This window comes from Orbicella franksi, chromosome 11, assembly GCF_964199315.1.
Source record: "Orbicella franksi chromosome 11, jaOrbFran1.1, whole genome shotgun sequence".
Lineage (NCBI taxonomy): Eukaryota > Metazoa > Cnidaria > Anthozoa > Scleractinia > Merulinidae > Orbicella > Orbicella franksi.
Window position 1 is genome coordinate 11,504,222 of NC_138155.1, and position 14,823 is coordinate 11,519,044.

Here is a 14,823-nt window from a genome sequence, read left to right on the forward strand (position 1 = left end):
ATGAAGATTAAATGACGGCTGAAAGCGCTGGTTTCCATTGTTTACTTGCAGTAAGGAATCATTGCCAAAGCATCCCCTGCCAAAACAATGGAACGTGTCACAATCTTCCAGACAGCTACAGATGTGATTGTCCTGCGGGATCCTCGGGGCTGAACTGTGAAGGTATGAGGCTTGTAAACTGATGGGCCTTCATTTTTTTTTTCCCTGCGGGAGACCTTTCTTTATCGCTTTTAACGAGAACAAATGTAATAACGTGAAATGAGTTTCCTAAGTCCAATGTAGACATTTATACCGTGCCATAGAAAATACAGCTAATCAGAATACAGGAAAGCCTTTGTTTATTACAACCAGCCTTCCCATCGAGCACCACGCGCACGTGTACATGTATGTCCCATTTATTGAGTCACTGTATTTATTGGGCACTCTATTTTCTTTTGGCGTGGTATAAAATAGTTATGACGGCGGAAAGCGCTGCGCTGGTTACACGCTCTCTCGTGGTATACCATGAACTATTCTACATGTCACTTGTATTTTCTTGGTATGCACACTCGCCTAAAGGCTCGTGTGTATGCTATCAAAATGCGGGTGACTCGTGGAATATTCCATGGTATACAACTCAAAAGCGTTGCATAAACAGTATGTATGATTTCGATGGAATATGAAGACAATGTTCAGTAAATTAACCTTTTTGACGTAGAAAAAGGTATTAGCTAAGTATGCCGTCTTGACAACTTGTAGATGTTAAATAATACATATTCTTTTTCTTTGCTGTTAGTGATGGATTATTGCTTCAACTCGCCTTGCCAAAACAATGGAACATGCCTCAGTCTGTCCGATAACTACACATGTGACTGTCCCGATCAGTTCATAGGACATAACTGTGAAGGTTGGTCATGAATTTGTAGAAACTGGAACGATTGACAGGAAACGAAATCTCCCGACAAGTGAAAACGGTTTTCTAATTTCTGATTTCTGCAGTTAATCGAAGTTTTCCTCAGGACATCTGTGTTAATATGACAACAGCCACAATTAATAACTATGGCTTTCAAACAGAAAGCAGTGCTTAGATATTCTCTTATAATGTATTAAACGAAGATGGTATTCCCTTTTTTGCTGTTTTCAGTGATGGATTATTGTTTCAACTCTTCCTGCCAAAACAATGGAACATGTCACAGTCTTGCCGACAATTACACATGTGACTGTCCTGATCAATTTGCAGGAAACAACTGTGAAGGTAATTTTTTAACTTGAACAAATTAAGACCAATGTAACAGCCAGTGAAATCTCCCAATGCGTCTTTTGTGGTTCTATTATTCTGTTTTTGTCTTTCTTAATAGTTGGTCTAAATATTGCTAAAATTGTAACTGGGAACTTCGCTCATTCACGGAATGCTGCTAGAATACCAATACAAATGTATTTAGTGGGTCGCTGAACGAAGCGCAAACTGCGATAGGCCAGATTCGCTTTCTCGATATTGGACTGAAAGTAGCTTGCAACGAAAGTTCTTGTGGGGTAAAAATCATTAAAAGGAGATTAATTTCATTTGCATTTGAAAAGCTCTCTGCATTAGCCTCAGTTACAAACTAGTTTCAGTCCAATACCGAAAATAGGAATATGACCTGTTACTTTTCTAAAAGAGCAAAATTCGAAAAAAAAAAAAATGACTGTCAGACTTCTTTGATTTGGTGCGTGTAGAGCTTAAATTGATACCCTTTTAATAGCTTCGCTGCGCTTAATTAAATTGAAACATTTTCATTAGGTTTTCATTGAAATAAATGTGTTTTTTTTTTTTTTTTACTTTTAACCCTTCAAAGTCATACTCACTAGCTTTGATTGTACTTCTTTTTTAAGTGATAAACCATTGCTATGATAGTCCTTGCCAGAATAATGGAACATGTCACAACCATTTGGAAAACTACACTTGTACTTGTCACGCAGAATTTATAGGACAAAATTGTGAAGGTCTGTCTGTTACTAAATTGTTGCGTTGCTCATCTAATTCATCTGTTTTTTTTGTTTGTTTGTTTGTTTGTTTGTTTTTGTTTTTGTTTTTGTTTTGTTTTGTTTTTTTCACTCTAACTTATGGCGATAATGAGATATAATAAACCCTCAAAGTAGTGATCATTCGTTCTCTTGCAGCAAGGAATCATTGCCAAAGCATTCCCTGCCAAAACAGCGGAACCTGTCGTAATCTTGCAGACAACTACACATGTGACTGTTCTGCAGGGTTCTCAGGGCTAAACTGCGAAGGTTAGCAAAAAGTTTTTCTTTTTTTTTCTTTTTTCTTTTCATTTTTTTGTGCTTCCTTTTGCTTGTTTGTTTGTTTGTTTTGCTGTTGTGTTTGTTTTTTTTTAACACTGTGGCAACAATAATGGCAGCAGTCACAGATAAGCAGAAGGACATTTTCAAAGGAAATTCTGATCTCGAAACAATCTTTGGCGATTAACTCAGACTGTGTTAAATGTAGATGGAAATCTCTTTTTTTTTTTCTTTCAGTGATCAATTATTGCGTCAACTCACCTTGCCAAAATAATGGAACATGCCTTAGTCTCTCGGATAACTACACATGTGACTGTCCTGATCAATTTACAGGACAGAACTGTGAAGGTTCGTCTGACACTTACAAAATTCAGTTCGAAGAATAAATTTGGCCATCTCCCCATACTGCTCCTCTCTTTAACACTTTCATTCTTCGGGATTTCTTGATAGTTTATAAAATAATTGTGTTAAAACAATCTTGTAATTATTAAATATGTTTAACCTGAATAAAATCTCCACAAGCTCTCACAAGCTCCCTACAAGCTCTCACAAATTGACCTTAGTGGCGAACCATTGTAGCGATATGGAAGTTGTACGAAAATCATTAGACTGAAAATCAAACAAACACAACAGACAAATGCTGTAGTCGTATTTTAGGGGAAAGACGCCTTAATAACGTATGGCTACTAAACAGGTTACTTTGGGACCTGACAGTTATTCGGATCTTCCACTTTTTCTCAGCGTTCTGAGATCTCAATCAATATGCCCAGGTCATGTTCTTCGCTACTTCGCCAGTTGTAGGCTAGTAAGGGAGTAATCACAATATTTTCAGAAATCGCATCCACCCTTCTTTCATGACTTATTTTTTTCTCTGTTTATTTTTGGTAGCATTTGTAACCGAAAAAGGAAAGAAAATGCGTAATGTTGTCGTGGACACTTTATTTGATGCAACACTTGTTTTTTGTTTTTTTGTTTTTTGTTTTTTTTGTCTTCAGTCATGGACCATTGCTACAACAGTCCTTGCAAAAATAATGGAACATGTCACAATCTCTCGGATAACTATACTTGTGACTGCCCCATGGAGTTTACAGGCCATAACTGTGGAGGTTTGTCTTATACTTTTAGAAACGAAATCCATAACTACCTACCTTCTTTATCTCTGTAGTTATTTCAGGTGGCAAGTCCCCCCTCTCCCCCCCCCCCTCCCTTTTGGATAAATGTAAATATTGGTTTATTGACCTAATGGGGGAATGGATCTTTTTACTGATACGGCGGCCATTTTGAACAGCATTGTTTCAAATAGCTATCATGGGATGCTTAGGGGACAAACGCATACTAATTCACCCATCTGAGCGTCCCATAATAGCTATTTGAAACAATTGAATTCAAAATAGCCACCGCATTGGTAAAAAGGTCTATTTGAGCTCTATACACCGGTTGATAATCATTAACTGTTGAATTAATTGCCTTGGAACAACAGACCACCTTTGCGTAAATAGCGCCTAACTTTGAATACCTAAACATCCTAAGCCTCACATTCATGTGTAAAATCCTTTGTCTTGAAACGTAAGTACGAGGCTAAGTATATATAAAGTATTGATAGTGAGGAATGATCATCGCAGTAAATTTTCCAATTTAAGCAATTGGAAAGAAGAAGCCTGAAAAAATCAGGGCTTCAACGGGATTCGAACCCGTGACCTCCGCACCGGTATCGCGGAGGTCACGGGTTCGAATCCCGTTGAAGCCCTGATTTTTTCAGGCTTCTTCTTTCCAATTGCTTAAATTGGAAAATTTACTGCGATGATCATTCCTCACTATCATATACAACCGTAGTTCATATATGAATTATTTCATATAAAGTTCACATCATATAAAGTATTGTTATTCAAATTTAGACGCCATTTATGCAAATGTGCTTTTGCCCCAAGCTGTCTATTTCTCTTTAGCTTTCTTTCTTTCTTTCTTTCTTTTTTTTTTTTTTTTTTTTTTTTGCTTGTCTTTAGTGGCGAACCATTGTTATGATAGTCCTTGTCAAAACAATGGAACATGTTACAGCCTATTGGAAAACTACACTTGTGCTTGTTTGGAGGAATTTACAGGGCAAAACTGCGAAGGTGTGTTTTGTTAAGTCAGTCTTTAACAATTTAAACGCCGTATTCAGTTAAAGTCACAGGTCTATTCTCTCTCCTTTACTATAATTTATGGCGATTGAACTGAAACAATTTCCTGCTTGTCTCCAGCAATAAACTACTGTTACAATGGTCCATGTCAAAACAATGGAACCTGTCACAATCTTCCAGACAACTACACATGTGATTGTCCTGCAGGGTCCTTAGGGCTGAACTGCGAAGGTAAGTCGGTCGTAAATTTATTTCACCTTCCGTAATTGTGACATTTGTGACGTGATTTTGAAGGCAGGTGCTCGGCAATATGGCCTTACCCTCGTTATTCCACGAGCGCGCGTTGGATATTTAAACAATAGAGTGTTTCTGTTGAGGAACTATGGGCTAATAGTTGCGCGGAAATTTGATGTTCTTAAAACAAATATTTGCCCGAGAAGCGAAGTTTCCACCGATACTTCCGAGACATAAACACTCTATTGTGTCTATTGTAAGCGAAGCTTCGACCGATACTTCCGAGACATAAACACTCTATTGTCTTCCACACGCCAGCTCAAAAATCATATCGAATTACTTTCAACTTTTTTAGATGAAAGCCGTGAAAGCCAAATGTAAAATTTAAAAAGGAAAATAAACAAAACCCACTTAATACAATTTCATTTGTTTATTTATTTATTTTTTTTTATAAGCTTAATCTCGCTTGTTTATAGAAAATTTTTCACGGACGAGCACTATCCATCCGGGTATTTTCCTCAGACGAGCACTATGGACTGATGGTGTCTCTCCACGGATGAACACTATCGCGTCACGTGATCAATTTAAACCAATAAGAATCGGAGAAAATTTAGTGGTGAACTATAGGGGCTGATAGTGTCTCTCCGCGGATGAACACTATTACGTCACGTGATCACTTTAAACCAATAAGAATCGGAGAAAATTTAGTGGTGAGCTATAAGAGGGGATAGATAGTCAACGAGTTGGCTATAATCACATCATATCCAACAAGCGCGAGTGGAATAATTGTTTTCATTAAAAACGCACACAAAATCTAGAAATCTAAAATAACTAAAAATAAAAACGCCCCAAAACATTACGTTTACGCTCTTCATATTTTTATAGCATGGTATACTGGCTCATACACCATTTTGGCTAAGCCAATCCAGTGATCCATTTTTTTTTTAATAAGCCATTTTTTTACGTCCTTTTTGTTTGTTTGTTTGTTTTGTTTTAGAGATGGACTATTGCTATATCTCTCCTTGCCAAAACAATGGAACATGCCACAATTTCGCGGATAACTACACATGTGACTGCCCCGAACAGTTTACAGGAGATAACTGTGAAGGTTTGTATTAAATATCTACAAGCAAGGTTGAATGAAGGGAACGGATATTTCCGGATAGTTCATTTTTTTCTTTACACTTTTGAAATGACTATGCTAATACTAGCTTACTGTTAGGAAATAAAAAGAAAATAGATCTTTTATCCTCATTAACGTATTATTAATTCATTTCAATTGTTTGAGTTAAAATCAGCTGTCGTTTCTTTTTATTACCAGTAATGGAACATTGTCATGATAGTCCTTGCCAAAACAATGGAACATGTCACAACAATTTTGAAAGCTTCACTTGCACTTGCCTTGCTGAATTTACAGGACAAAACTGTGAAGGTATTTCTTCGTCGAACCTTTCCTTAAGTGCAATACCTGATTACTGGATTACTAGATGATGTAACCTTTTATGTCAACCATTGCTAAAGCAGCCCCTGCGAGGGTATGCCTTCTTCGAACTCTTCTTTTCAGAGCAATAAATAAATATTGGAGTACTAGATGATGGCAACTTTTATGTCAGCCATTTATTCATTTTAATCGTTACAATTTTACGATAATTTCTTACCTGTTTGCAGTCAGGAATCATTGCCAAAGCAGCCCCTGCGAAAACAATGGAACCTGTCAAAATCTCCCAGACAGGTACTCTTGTGATTGTCCTGCGGGATCTTCAGGGCTTAACTGCGAAGGTATGCCTTTTGTGCAGAGAATTTGATATGAGATTTAAGACATTACTATAGAATATTCTCTTGGTTACATCCACATCAAATGATTAACATTTTTTTGTCTCTTTTCAGCTATGGATTATTGCTACAATTCTCCATGTGAAAATCATGGGACATGCCACAGTCTCCCGGATAACTACACATGTGATTGCCCAGCAGAATTTAAAGGACATAATTGTGAAGGTCGGTTTAGACTTGGTTTTTAGTTCATCTACAGTATTAGTGACGTTAACCTTGAGAAATGTTTACTCTGTTCTCGGTCTACACTTTAATGTCTGCATTTCTCGATAAACGCAACGTCTGATGTAAAATAATAATAATAACAACAACAACAACAACAATAATAATAAGAATATTAATAATTGATGTTTAATAAAGTCAAGAGTTAGATCTACGAGCGCTATTATACTGGGATTTTTCACTTTTCTGTGATCAAAAAAGGTCAAATTTGTCGTATTTACTCTGATACAAGGCTTGTTTCTTTGTTCACAGTGATGGACCATTGCTATGATAGTCCTTGCCAAAACAATGGAACATGTCACAACCAGGTGGAAAACTACACTTGCTCTTGTCTTGTGGAATTTACAGGACGAAACTGTGAAGGTGTGACCTCTTAATTTGCATTTGTTTATTTTATTTTCTCAGCATCTCCATGCAGAATCTTTCCATGCAACATTTCTTCTATATCACGATAGAGTCACATCTTAGAATGAGTTATGCAGTTGTTTTGCACAATGTTCATCGACACTGTTTATTTACAGCAAGGAATCATTGTCGTAATAGTCCCTGCCAATACAACGGGAACTGTAGCAATCTCCCAGATACCTACAAATGTACTTGTCATCCAGGATTCACTGGGCAAAACTGTGAAGGTGGGTTATAACGAATATTCATACAATGTTTTGACCCTTTTTTAAACTTATACACGTTTTTCTTTGTGTTAGGTAGCTATTCTTCCTCTTAATTAATTAGGCCAAATGGATCATTGCCTTGACCTGATTCTCCTAGCGCAAGGATACAGCTCTGCTCCCATCACTCTTGGCCGGTTTCGCGTTCTTTTCGGTTTTTATTCTCCCTGCAGCAGTAACATATATAACTTAACATCCTGCAGCGTCTCCAACAATATAGAGTGGGGGAAGGGGAGGGGAATTGAAGGCAGAAATTGCCGCAGAGAACAATGCCCATTAGGATTTACCTCTATGAGATGCGCCTGCAGAGATTCATGGTAGTTGTATTCATAATCTTGGACTGAATATTTGTTTTGATGAATACACCTACCATGATTCCCTGCAGGCATGCCTTATAGAGGGAGTTGACCACTACATTTATTTGCATAATATTTTGAATACATTACAATACACTGTCTTATATCACTTTTTGATTGAAACGGTCCATTTCTTTCATTACTTTTTGTGTTTTCTTTAGCTGTTGACAACTGCAACGATAGCCCGTGTCTCAACAACGGGACCTGTAAACATCTTCCAGATGGCTTTAGTTGTGATTGTGCTGAAGGCTTTAAAGGGTTAATTTGTCAAGGTGATCCTGTAGATATTCGTTTTCAGTTACGAAAAATCAAGTTAAGGCTGTCTTACTGAGCGTTTGAACTAACAATAAATAATAATAATAATAATAATAATAATAATAATGATGATGATGATGATAATGAAAAAACATCAGCAGCAACCGCAATGACAACCACAGCAACCACGACAACAATGACAACAACGGCAACAATAGCAATAACAAAAACAACAACAACAAAAACAATAGCCTATACAACAAGAGCAACAATACTGCACTTAATTTCCTTTTCCATCGGAGCTTTTTCTGGCTACGAAGCAATTAAAACTAACTAAGCCTATCGAAGAGTTGTCTGCCTTCTAATAGACACTAATTGCTAGAAAATGGTTGACCATTTAATCTCACGAAAAACATTCAAATAAGCCTTTGTTACTAAGATTGTGTTCACATTCAAAACAATGCGAGGAATGTTTCTTTTAGAATTGAAATGCTGTGATAGTAGTTTTAGAAATGAGAAATACAAAACAAAAAAAAAACAAAAAAACAAAAAAAAGAAAAGAAAGAAAGGAAAGAGTTAAAATAATAACCAGGATATACGTCACGTTTTTACACCTTGCAGATATAGATTACTGTCAAAACAGCCCCTGCAAAAATAACAGCACATGTCACAGTCTCTCAGACGACTACAGGTGTGATTGCCTTGCGGGATTTACAGGGAAAAACTGCGCAGGTTTGAGCCGTTTTTTCACAAACGTTAAGGGCGTGGTAGATACGTTTCCACAGTGTTTTAATATTTGTTTAAAAGAAAATACCAAACGAAGAGGCGGATTTCTTACGAACTTCTTGGTGAAATACAATGCGGATTTTTTGATAAAAATTATTTTCTCAATGAAAACTAGAAGTGAGGACAAAATTTAGAACTAAATCAATATTCAAACCACTGGGGCGTTGATGATGTCCTTTGATGAAATATTAAAAAAATGAGTTTGAGAAGTATTTTTTTTTTAGTAAGGTATTCTCCTCAAAGTTATTGCATTCTTGTCAACCTCTTGGTTCCTGGTTGGTTCAGTTTCATTTCTCCGTGGTGCTTTTGTTTTTTCAGATGTTTTCATGCTACATTTATATCAGCACACTCTTCTTGGTTTTGATAGTCTTATCTTTTCTTTTCTTTTCTTTTCTGTGCCAGAGGTGGATCACTGCTCTGACAGTCCCTGCAAAAACAACGGAACATGTGAAAATCTTTCAAATGGCTACAATTGCTCTTGCAGTGGAAAGTTCGAAGGACAAAACTGCGAAGGTTCGACTTACATACCCCTTTACTATGTCCACTGCTAATTGGATTAAAAGTGTGCTTTTTGCTGTTCCTTTTCCGTGCTAGTTTTGCTATTGTTCAGGTAATAATTAAATAAACGTAACAATTTATGTTCACTGATAGTGAAATTAAGTTAAGTTGTATGTCGCTGGCGTTTACCCTGAAAGATTGCAGTAAGCACGAAGTGATTGACCTGTGCCTTGTTATTTTGTACAGAGGTCGATCACTGTTACAATAACCCATGCCTAAACAATGGAACTTGTACAAACTCTGTAGACAGCTACTTCTGCAGTTGCTTCGCTGGATTCACTGGACAGAATTGTGAAGGTCGGTATTGAAAATAATTGTAGAATAAGGCTGGAACCTGAGATCCAACTGCCGAAACAAATTTCTACGTTGAGTGGGACAAAACTCAACAGCAAATCAGGACATAAAATAACTATAGTTTTTATTATCCAAAACAAGAAAGAGTCTCGTGGCAATTCTTGGAGGTACAGTAAGAAGATGTAATGATATAAAGTAGATCGGCCGAGAGAAACTTAAAGATAGTATTAAGAGGCATTACCTGTACATTACATGTTATTGGAGATGCATTAGTTATTATTTTTCATGGCTTTGTTTGACAGTGGAAGATCTCTGTATTTCTCAACCTTGTAAGAATGAAGGAACATGTAACGTATCAAACGATGGCTACAAATGCATCTGTCCCACGGGTTTGAAGGGAACAAACTGTGAGGAAGGTGAGAGCAAGACCTCAGCTGGTATTTTTCACGGCTTATAGACATTTGTGTGGGAGTCGCAGCGGCCTAATGGTTAGTGCGCTTGACTCTGGACCAAGTAATTTTTGTTTGAGGCGGAGTCATCGTGTTGTGGTCTTGGGCAAGATACTTTACTCTAACAGTACCTTTCTGAACTCAGGTGTATAAATAGTTAGCAGCGAATTTATTGCTGGCATGGGTGGTGGGAGATGACGCTGCGATGGACAAGGAGTCCATCCGGAGGGGGGGGGGGGGGGGGGAGGAGGAGGAGGGATGAACTACTCCTAGTCAATTCATGTTACGGAAACTTTCATAAGCTCCGGCCATGTGGACCACTTGACCTTGCGCGGACTTTACTTACCTACCATAGTCATTTTCAGCGTAAAAGGCCCGACTGATGAGTGGAATACGGTGTTTATAAAGGACGCATTTTTAAGGCTTGCGTTCTTGCGTCTAAAGATGACTTTGTTTATTTAGATAACCAGTATAATTATTGAATTTTAGTTTTTCATTGTTGTTTTCTTTTACTTTGTTTACCAGCATATTTTTCCATGAAATTAGCGCGTTACAAATACAAAATATTATTACTTGTTGTTAACTCGGTGTTAATGTATTGAGTTAGACAAAGACTGATTCGAGAAGTTGCTGAAAGAGTTTTTAAATTTCAGTGTTCTGTTCAGTCAGTCCTTAGTAAGCAACGTGATACAAATTGGACAAATCCTTGTCAAATAAAAAGATAGTTACAGCTGTTAGTATGCGAGCCAATATTACATTATTACAAGGTAAACATGCGATTGCCCGATTTTTGCAGACATCGACGAGTGTTTCAACAATCCTTGTATGCATGGTGCCTATAGCTGCAAGAATACCTTTGGAAGTTATGAGTGCAACTGTGCATCAGACTACATAGGAATCTATTGCCAAATTGGTAAAGTATATTTGCTGCTTTCTTATTTCCCATTGTTGAGCCTCGGTCGATATCTTATACTCAAAATGTTTTGAGAAAGTCAAAAACTTATGTGTAAACTTATGCATCCTAACCAGCTCTTTGACTTGCAACCCATCCCCCCCCCCCCCTCCCCTTAACAACCACCACTCTACTACGGCTACTTTCCTCTGTCCCCAGAGTGGCTGTTGCGGAGAAGTTCGATTTTAATAGTCGGATTTTAACTTTTCTCTTAGGGATATTGACGGATATCTTTGATGTCGCCTTCTTATTTGATGGCTCATCCTACTTGGGCTCTGATCATTTCCATCAAACACTGCTCCTTGCCAAAACGTTGTTGTCCAAGCATAACATCTCCCAGGACCAAACTAACGTGGCTGCGGCGGTATATGCAAGCACTGTCAGCTTTGGGTTTAACTTTACAGAACATTACAGCTTTGCAGAGGTTGCTGCCGCCATCGACAATTTACCGTTCCTCGATGAAACGCCTCTAAACATTGACAGTGCGCCACGCCTTGTTAGCGAGGAGATTTTTACCACTGACAGAGAAAATATACCCGACGTTCTAGTGATATTTGTTAGTTCTACACTCAGTGGTAATTTTACGGGAATTTCACAATCGCTTCGCGAGGAAGGGATAAAAATTATCGTCGTTGGGGTTGGAAGCAGTTTTGAATTAGACCAACTGGAAAGCATTGGTGATCACGTGATCACCATTAGTTACCAGGACCTGGATGTTATGGAAGGAGGCGTTGGTGGTGCGGTCAGTGAAGGTAAACTGAAATTCTTGTACATTCACCTTGTTGTATTTGACTATAGCAGTCTTGGCAATCAGTATCGATCTAGCCCCTTGTACTTTTCTTTGTTCATTGTGTAAGGAAATGGGCTAAAAGGAAAATTACAAAAACGAAAGAAGAACATAGCAATAATAACAAGCAAACAAACAAATAAACAAGAACCCTACAGCAGCAGGGAAAAAACAGAAACAAAACAAAAACAAAAACAAAACTGCAAGAAAAAACAACAGCTGCAATGTCTCATTGGTTTGCATTTACAATTATTGGTTTTCACCGGTCATGTGATCGAAGCAAAAAGTCGCAACCACAGAATAAATAACGTTAAGATTACAGGATATGATCGATAATTGGTACATAAACAACTTCGCCAACAATAGGGTTTCTGCAGTTTTTCATTCGGGCATTATTAAGTGTTTCGCCAAAATTTACAGAGTTTGAGTTTGCCCTTGGAGGGGCACACATATGGCGGCCGTTTAAGCAAAAGAAACATCTGTCATTGAGTTTTGCTATTTAAACGAGAAGTTACAACACTGGAGCTGCGACACGTTGCAAGAATTGTTCAAATTATTAAAAGAATTGCAAGAACTGTTTAAGTATCCAATCTTCTTTTCCCCAAAACACGTAAACAGAGACGAGTCTATACTTTTAGAACTCAGTGTTATTTGTGAATGGTATCATTTTGCAGCTGTGGATCCATGTGCAAGCTTTCCATGTCAGTATGGAGGAAACTGCAGTCGCTTCGGCAGTAACTACACCTGTTCGTGTCCCGATGGCTTTAAAGGTTCAACTTGTGAGCAAGGTAGCAAGAAACCTACCTTCATGTTTACTATCATAATGCATTTTTGATAAACCTAAATTTCACACCTCATTCTTATTTTAGATTACTTCTTAATAGCGCACGCGTGCTGTAGAGCAGTTTTCATTTGAGTGTCGAAAAGTAATTGATTTTACATCTACTACGCTTCACGATTGACTTTAAAAACTTACGCATTTTCTTTCGTGCAATCAGAAGTAATTCCAAAACCAATCGAGAGTCACTCGCACTCATTTTCCGCCATATATGTGGCCGTTGTTTTTTATCTACTTCAAGGAATGTAGATATTCGTAGATGTAACAACTAATGTCAAACAGCTAAAGGTAATTGCTTCGAATTTTGATTGCTATATTTGATTGTCGGTGTTCTTTGTCATTGGTTAGAGTGACTACTTTGGATTTGGTTTTACGACACTCAATTGATAACCGTTCTGATGATAATCAAGAAATGATTTTTTTCTTCTTTTGTCATGAGTATTTTCGTAGGGCTTCTTTAAACACCAGCTAACGAATAAATGTTAGGTTCCCATCTTCAGTATAACAGTGCTGTCTCTATCTTCCTGTTAGACGTCAATGAATGCCTTTCTGCTGAACAAAATTGCACACATGGGAAACAATGCATCAACACGTGGGGCGGTTACCAATGTGTGTGCAGTGGTGGTCGATACGGAAGCCAGTGTCAGTACGGTAAGTGTATTTAAAAAAATATCTGAGCTACTACGCGCGCTCTCATTGTTCGATGGGCGTGATTAGATGATAGTATATAAACACGGTCGTGACGTTTTAGATTCGCGCATATTTTTGAGATTATTTTATAAACGCTATAGAGCACACTTACATGGCCTCATCTAAACACTCGGGGGGCTGGGAGAATTCTCGAAAGTTATGCAAACCCTCGACTGCGTCTCTGGTAATAAATTTGAGGCGTATCAGGAATGGATGGAACACTTGCTCGAGATTAAATACACATAGCCAAGTCTATGCTTTGCCCTTCTCCTTGAATGTTCACCAAAACTCTTTTTATCAAAGGACGTTAATCAACATAGAGGGAGGGAAAGAAAAGTGCTACAAAACCAATAATGCGGATTGTGGGCTTCGCGTCTACTAGTTCCAGTTTAATATTGATTAACATTTCATTACTTCTTGTTAATGTCATGTCCATTTTGTTTTCCGCTTAGAAATCGACACCAAACTTGACATTGCCTTATTGATTGATGGCAGTCTGGTGGTTACCAAGGAGACCTTCCTAGCTTTTATATACTTTACTAAAGCGATTACTGCCTCGCTGAACGTGTCTAAAGACGAAACTCGTGTCAGTGTTTCCCTCTATGGTGATGCTCCCTTCCTGGTGTCGGACTTTAACGACCACTACAACCAGTCACCTCTAGAAGATGCCATCGACAGAGTCATGTACCCTGCAAGTCTTCAAAGTAATTTAGGAGAGGCGCTGCTATACCTCGCTTCTAATCTCCATAACACAAGCGACGGACGACCAGATGTTCCCAAAGTCTTAGTGATCCTGACGGCCAGCAAAAGCCACGATGACATCACGGTGTCCTCTCAGCTACTATTGGAGTATTATAATGTGACGATTTTCATCATCGCCGTTGGGGATCAATATAGTTTGGGCCAACTAAACGAGATCGGCTCTGATCCTGACAGTCAGCATGTACTCACAATTGATTCTGGAAAAGATATCTCTTTTTATGTTGCATTCTTTAAGGATAAGCTTTGTCAAGGTAAGAATATTTCTAAATTTTTGGTCCAATAAGTTATTTTGCCGTTACTGTTACTGTGTTCTAATGGATTTCCTCCGATACTTAGAAATGGGGGGATCACTACTCTATGCAATGTACAATTAATATATGTTTACCTATGTTCTCAAAGCACTTAGTTCGTAAGAACGTCCCCATAGATCATCAAGACCAATGACAAGACGAGGCCTAAAATAGAAGGGGTTCCAATGAACTTAGTTTCAGACGTGTGGTGCTTTCCTTAATACAGAGGGGTTGTGTAACAGGAACGTTTCAGCTACATTGACAGACCGTGGACAGTTCTTGGAAAACTTAAAAATACATTTTGGAACACTTACACTTGAACAACAACATTAACAACAACAACAACAACAACAACAATAAAAGCAGCGACAACAACATCGATACTATTGAGATTAGGGTTTAATACAGAATTTGTTGCAAACGTTGTATAATTGTTTGTTTGTTTGGATTTATTACAATAAGGTATCAAT

The 14,823-nt window shown here is 37.9% G+C and overlaps 2 protein-coding genes across 2 annotated transcripts; both read left to right on the forward strand.

Moving 5' to 3' along the window:
• The first annotated feature begins 11 nt into the window (after nt 1-11).
• On the forward strand, nt 12-6,104 carry LOC145502095 (uncharacterized). The gene is made up of 11 exons (XM_081481378.1): nt 12-162; nt 776-886; nt 1,124-1,234; nt 1,852-1,962; nt 2,140-2,250; nt 2,497-2,607; nt 3,255-3,365; nt 4,263-4,373; nt 4,500-4,610; nt 5,611-5,721; nt 5,935-6,104. The coding sequence occupies exons 1-11, from the start codon at nt 12-14 to the stop codon at nt 6,102-6,104; spliced, it is 1,320 nt and encodes a 439-aa protein (XP_081337504.1).
• Nucleotides 6,105-7,924: 1,820 nt separating this feature from the next.
• LOC145460301 (matrilin-1-like) lies at nt 7,925-14,822 on the forward strand. The gene is made up of 9 exons (XM_081445059.1): nt 7,925-7,964; nt 8,569-8,679; nt 9,136-9,246; nt 9,478-10,001; nt 10,831-10,947; nt 11,202-11,738; nt 12,448-12,561; nt 13,143-13,262; nt 13,754-14,822. The coding sequence occupies exons 5-9, from the start codon at nt 10,860-10,862 to the stop codon at nt 14,344-14,346; spliced, it is 1,452 nt and encodes a 483-aa protein (XP_081301185.1). The 5' UTR covers nt 7,925-7,964; nt 8,569-8,679; nt 9,136-9,246; nt 9,478-10,001; nt 10,831-10,859; the 3' UTR covers nt 14,347-14,822.
• Nucleotide 14,823: the final 1 nt, after the last annotated feature.

Excerpts from the sequence above, each read along its gene's own strand:
- LOC145502095 (XM_081481378.1), top strand. The coding sequence starts at position 12 with ATGACGGCTGAAAGCGCTGGTTTCCATTGTTTACTTGCAGTAAGGAAT. Across the intron at positions 163-775 it reads CTCGGGGCTGAACTGTGAAG|TGATGGATTATTGCTTCAAC; the intron begins GTATGAGGCTTG and ends CTTTGCTGTTAG. Across the intron at positions 1,235-1,851 it reads TGCAGGAAACAACTGTGAAG|TGATAAACCATTGCTATGAT; the intron begins GTAATTTTTTAA and ends TTCTTTTTTAAG.
- LOC145460301 (XM_081445059.1), top strand. The coding sequence starts at position 10,860 with ATGCATGGTGCCTATAGCTGCAAGAATACCTTTGGAAGTTATGAGTGC. Across the intron at positions 10,948-11,201 it reads AGGAATCTATTGCCAAATTG|GGATATTGACGGATATCTTT; the intron begins GTAAAGTATATT and ends CTTTTCTCTTAG. Across the intron at positions 13,263-13,753 it reads CGGAAGCCAGTGTCAGTACG|AAATCGACACCAAACTTGAC; the intron begins GTAAGTGTATTT and ends TTTTCCGCTTAG.